The following is a 5586-nucleotide window of genomic DNA, read 5'->3' as shown; positions in this document are numbered from 1 at the left end:
CCATAGTATCCTTATAACAACATTTTATTTACAAATAATGCCACTAAAAGGCCCACTTACTTTTACCCACAAAATACACCCTAAACTAATCCTAGCCTAATTAACACTACCTAATCCATCTTAATACACTAACCCTTCCCTCCAAATATTAATGACCCAAACCCAATATACCCAATAAACCCATTCAAATTTGGGAAGGGAATTTTGGACTGGATCATTCCGTCTCCTTCATTATACCCAAACCCAATACTCTCCCTCCTCTCATTCCGTCCATTTCATCCTCAACCCTAACAACCCCTCACATTCTCTCAAACCTTCTACACAATTGTAAAACCCTTCTCTCTTCCTTCTCTCTCTACATCCGCCTCCTTCACTTCATCTTCTCAGAAACCCTAGATCTGTAAATCCGTCTCTTCACTTCATCACTTCGGCTTTGTCTTCTCATCTTTATATCTATAAATCCGTCCTATCATGAAACCTCCTCATCCAAACTGTGGTAATGAGTGTATTCCGTGTGTTTTTTATTGTTATCGTGTTGGTTTACAAGACGATGAAGGCGATGATGACTATGATGAATCTGCTCCTGAATCGCCTCCTCCAAACCATATCGTACCTGATTCGTTAGATCCTGATGATTTGGTGACTGAAGTTGAAGAGACGGAGTTCGATGATGGTGGCGTTTCCATTCCAAAGTCGCCTGAAACGCCTGAGAACGTCGCTCCTTCAAAGGAGCCTGCAACGCCTGAGAAAACCACTTTAATCGAAGTGGGTGGTGGATCTGGAGAGCCTGAAAGTCCTTGCACAAAGTACATAAATCGGTATTTGAAGCGGATGGCTGATAAGCGTCCTAAAACGCCTGAGAAAACAACCGAGTATGTTGAAAAAGCCGTGGTTGATTCTCCATCACCAAAGACTGTGAAATTCAATGAGTTTGTTGATAGATTCTTATCTAAGCGATAATTACTTCAAGGTGTTTGTATATTTTCTAACACCCTAACTTTTTTTTGCAATTTTATTTTATTTATTCGTATATTATTTCAACAATTTATTGAACTGCTGGGTTAACTGCTGTTAGGATATTTTGTTAGGAATTTTTGTACGATTTTTAGTAAGTATGCTTGTCTGTTTGGCTGTATAATTATCTGTTTGGTATAATTGATCAACGATTTTTTGTACGATTCTTAGGATATTCTGTTTGGGTTAAAATTGAAAAATGTTGTATGCCGAGGTTTTTGTCTGTTAAAATTGAAAAATTGAAATTGCTGTATTGTCTTTGGGTTGTTAAAATTGAAATCTCAAAGCATTTTTGTCTGTTTGGCGCATTTTTGTCTCTTTGGCTGTATTGAAATCTAAAATTGCTGTATTGAAATTGTTGTATTGAAATCTAAAATGGCTGTACTGTATAGGTTATGGGTCAATATAAACCTGCACTGAAATTGCTTGTCTGTTTGGTTTTGTCTGTTTGGTTTTGTCTGTCTGTCTATTTTTTTGTTTTAATTTCTGAGGATTCAAGGCTTAATTTGTTACTGTCATTGTTATTTTTTTGTTTTAATTTCTGAGGATTCAAGGCTTAATTTGTTACTGTCATTGTTGCTCTGTGATGAAGTAGCCTTAATGGTTTGAGAGCTATACATGGTTTTTGGTGGAGTCTAGTTAAGTGGCCAATACTGTTTAGTTGTTCAGCCACCACATTATAAATGAATGAATGTGGTGTGTGTGTGTCTAACCATTTAATTAGGAGTACTTTGAGAGCTCAATGATTACTCTACCTTCATGGTTTGAGGGCTGATTTAGTACTCTTGTTGAATGGAGATGACATGGTCTATCTTCATTGTTTCTGTGTAGGAGGCTTTACAACTTCAAACAACTCAATGATGAGGCCACTTTGGCCTGAGAGTTGTATAAACCAGAATTGCTCTATGATGATTATACCTTAATGGTTTGAGAGCTATACATGGTTTTTGGGGGAGTTGAACGGAGGAAGTATATGTACATTTTATTGCCCATTACTTACAAGTATTTTTGCCACCACATGTTATATTAATGAAAGGGTGTGTGTGCTTAATCATGGTAACTACAGTATGATAACTCAATGATGACTATATCTTATTGGTTTGAGAGATTAGTTTGGATGTCAATACTGTTTTTTGCTTGTTGAGCATGGTCTACCTTCATTTTGTTAAGTATCGGAGGCAAGAATATTTGGGACAACTCAATGATGAGGGCAAACGTAGCCTGAGAGTTAGTCTATGCATTTTGCAACTGTACTTTGCATTTCACATTTTGTATGCATAAAACTGAACTGAACTTTGCATTTTACATTTTGTATGCATAAAACTGAGCTGAACTTTGCATTTCACATTTTGTATGCATAAAACTGAACTGAACTTTGCATTTCACATTTTGTATGCATAAAACTGAACTGAACATTGCATTTCACATTTTGTATGCATAAAACTGAACTGAACTTTGCATTTCACATTCCATTACATTTCAAAATGAAGTTTAATTGTCATTTGAGTAGGTTTTTTCAAATGAACTTTAAACTTAACATTACATTCAAGGATTCAAGTGAACATTAAACTAACCATTACATTCCATTTAGTTGATCAACTATACCTTCAACATTGTAACCTAGTTCGTTCATAAGATATTCTAACCCTTCTGTTTTACCAATACCTTGTAAATAATCAATGCATTCCCTGACCAACTCCACATTGACCTCTAAATTCCTTGGTAACATACCAATGGCAGCCAGATGCCCCTTCCCCATATGTGGAAGAGAGAAATTGTTATGACCCTTGCATTTCATAATCTCAACCATTACTGCTTGTAATGATAGGAATATATTATTCAATTTACTTGGACTATAATCAACAAATGCTTGTATTACTCCATTAACTAAATCATCCACTATCTTTGCTGCATGTTTTTTTTGTAATGACTGTAAAGCTCTGAAATAACCTAAGTCATTACAGTTGAGGTCTGGGGAGTTAGGTGGCTGAAAAACCAACTCAATGTGAAATCCATTTGAGTTTGCAGCTGCCATAAACTCAGGATCATCATTCTTGATATGAGGCCTTGCATTGTCTTGCTGTATGTATATGTGTTTGCTTAAACCTTCTGGCCAAACCCTCTTAATTGCTGGAATGACTTGTTGTATTAAGCACTCTTTGATGACCACTTTTGTGATAGACTCAATTGGCTTTGTCTCTAAAGTACCCCTAGGCCTATTTCTGCTTGCCCTAGCTGTTGGTACTTGGTTTGTGAATGGAAACATGCCTATTTTACCATCAAATAGACATTACCCATCAGCTGAATATATTGGCCTGCTGATTGTACACATGAACATCACTTTTGTGATGTACCTCTTTGATTGGCAGCTTCTATATGGCAGCTCCTCCCCCTCCACAACATATACTTTTTCGTTGTCATCTGTGACGAAGAACCACTTCTCATCCATATGTATTGTGTTGCTCATTTCAGTAAATAAGATTTCATTTAGTGGGACATTATTGAGATCAAAGAATTCCCGAATTACTTGCTTGACAACTAATGACCTAAGCGAATAAAGTAGCCTTTGATCCTTATGTAAGTCTATGAGTTTAGGATGTAATGGGCTTGAATGAGGTTTAAGTAAACCCTCTTTCACCCATGAATGGACAGTTCCAACTGAAACTCCACAGTTTTCTGAAACTCTGATCATGATATCTCTTAGAGAATGATCTAGTGACTTTATGTGCTCAATGTTTGGTAGGATTCTTTTCCTATTTTTGTTTCCTATCCTACCACTTTTTACATCTAACTTCTTACCTACTAACCTTGGTTTTTTGGCTAGTCTCCATATGTTAGATATGCTTCTATCACTCAAAGTGTACCTTGCAGCTACCTCTTTGATGGTGCCACGAGAAAGCTTACCATTTTGCGACTTTTCGAGCAAGTAAATGGCGATTTCTGTCCGTTGATCTTCTGTCATGCATTTGAAGCCCATTTTGCTGTATTTTTATGTTTGTAATTTAATGTTATGGATTGTAATAATTTTTTGACTGTAAGGGTTTTTTTGGTTGTGTTGTAATTTAATGAAGAGAGAATGTAATTTAAGCTACCATTTGTTGTAAATAATGGTGAAGTAGTACTGTTATATTGCTGGAGTTCTCCTTGGTTTTGGTAAATTAGAGTTGACAGGAAGTGGAGGGAAAATGTAAAGGGAAGTTTTGGTGAGGTTTTTGAAATGTTGAACAATTTGGTGGGAAGATTATCCCATAATCAAATCAGTTTAAGAGCCCCACTTTATCATTTAATAAAGTAATATACACAATCCCAAATGTACTTCTATTGTTTATTTATTTTGTCTTAATAGTTGTGCAAAATTCCAACTGGTAGAGTGGAGTTGAATGGAGGAAGTATATAGTATAATGTAATTGTATAGATTTATCTACTTACATTAAAGGCTCTTGGTTTCTGAATTATATATGTAGTATTGATTGATTAATACCATAAGTGGGACATCTTTATTTTAAGAAATTCATTATCTTCTAGTCTTCTTTAAATATTTAGGAAAATCACCAAGATTTGCAAATAAAACTTATATTATATACTTTAATGACTTCAATGTAATTTCCATAAATATACATCCAAACATCTTTATATTATTATACTTTTAACCAATACTATATAATATATACATTGAAGTCCCTTGGTCAGGTCTATCACACAATGCTATCAATTAAAAATTATATAGTATAATTAATTTGTATAGATTTATTTAATCACATTGAAGTCCCTTGGTTTCCAGATTATATATATAGTATTGATTAGTGTGTAGTGAGAACTAATTAATAGAGTTATTACTTTACCAGTTTACCTTTTATAATTCCGTATATGAGATAAATTAAACACCGACCACAATAATGAGGTTAACATATGTTACATTTCCATACAATGTTTACTCGTCAGTGACTCGTTATGTTTGCTTGATTATGTTATCATGTACATTAATACAGTAAAATGTTAATATCAAATGTAATATGCATCGAACTAGCATAAGATTTATCTAATAACATAAGTACATAACCTGTAAAGCTATGGTTCTTATAGTTCTAATATTTCATCATATTAATATTTTAGGATTGACTGAATCATGATTAGTCTCGAAAATCTCGATTCTATAAATTAGTGTAAAGTGAGAAATGATTAATAGAGTTATTATTTTATCTTTTATAAATTCGTATATGAGATAAATTAAACATTGACCACATCAATAGAGTTAACATATCCATAGACCATAGTACTAGTTTTAAAACCCGTGAAAATTCCTGGGTCTTGTGTTGGTTTCTCTTTTCGTTGACACTAAGCTTATTAATGCACAATTTATTTGAAAATTTGGTAGTCTTAGACAGAAGATAAAGTGAGATGAGTTAAACAAAAATAGCGACCACTATTCTTGTGAGCATGGATTCAGATTTTATATCACAATAATAGGACTGGAATCGTAGTTTTTAAGTGGCAATCAGGTATTATAACAATAAAAAATGGTGCGATTAGGCATCCAACTATAAACTCTTTGTAAAGAGCAAGAGCTAACTC

General features: G+C 34.2%; 2 protein-coding genes across 2 annotated transcripts; both read right to left on the bottom strand.

Annotated features, from left to right (window-relative positions):
- Positions 1-2590: 2590 nt before the first annotated feature.
- Positions 2591-3280, bottom strand: LOC141601627 (uncharacterized). The gene has a single exon (XM_074421922.1). It carries the CDS (start codon positions 3278-3280, stop codon positions 2591-2593), a length of 690 nt encoding a protein of 229 aa, XP_074278023.1.
- Positions 3281-3304: 24 nt separating this feature from the next.
- Positions 3305-3991, bottom strand: LOC141601626 (uncharacterized). Its single transcript, XM_074421920.1, has one exon. It carries the CDS (start codon positions 3989-3991, stop codon positions 3305-3307), a length of 687 nt encoding a protein of 228 aa, XP_074278021.1.
- Between the last annotated feature and the right edge of the window lie 1595 nt (positions 3992-5586).

The sequence above is a fragment of the Silene latifolia genome, chromosome 9 (assembly GCF_048544455.1).
Source record: "Silene latifolia isolate original U9 population chromosome 9, ASM4854445v1, whole genome shotgun sequence".
NCBI lineage: Eukaryota > Viridiplantae > Streptophyta > Magnoliopsida > Caryophyllales > Caryophyllaceae > Silene > Silene latifolia.
Note: the sequence above shows the minus strand (reverse complement) of the source record. Positions and strands in the feature narration are given on the sequence as shown.

Coding starts and splice junctions, on each gene's coding strand:
- LOC141601627 (XM_074421922.1), bottom strand. CDS start 3,280: ATGTTTCCATTCACAAACCAAGTACCAACAGCTAGGGCAAGCAGAAAT.
- LOC141601626 (XM_074421920.1), bottom strand. CDS start 3,991: ATGGGCTTCAAATGCATGACAGAAGATCAACGGACAGAAATCGCCATT.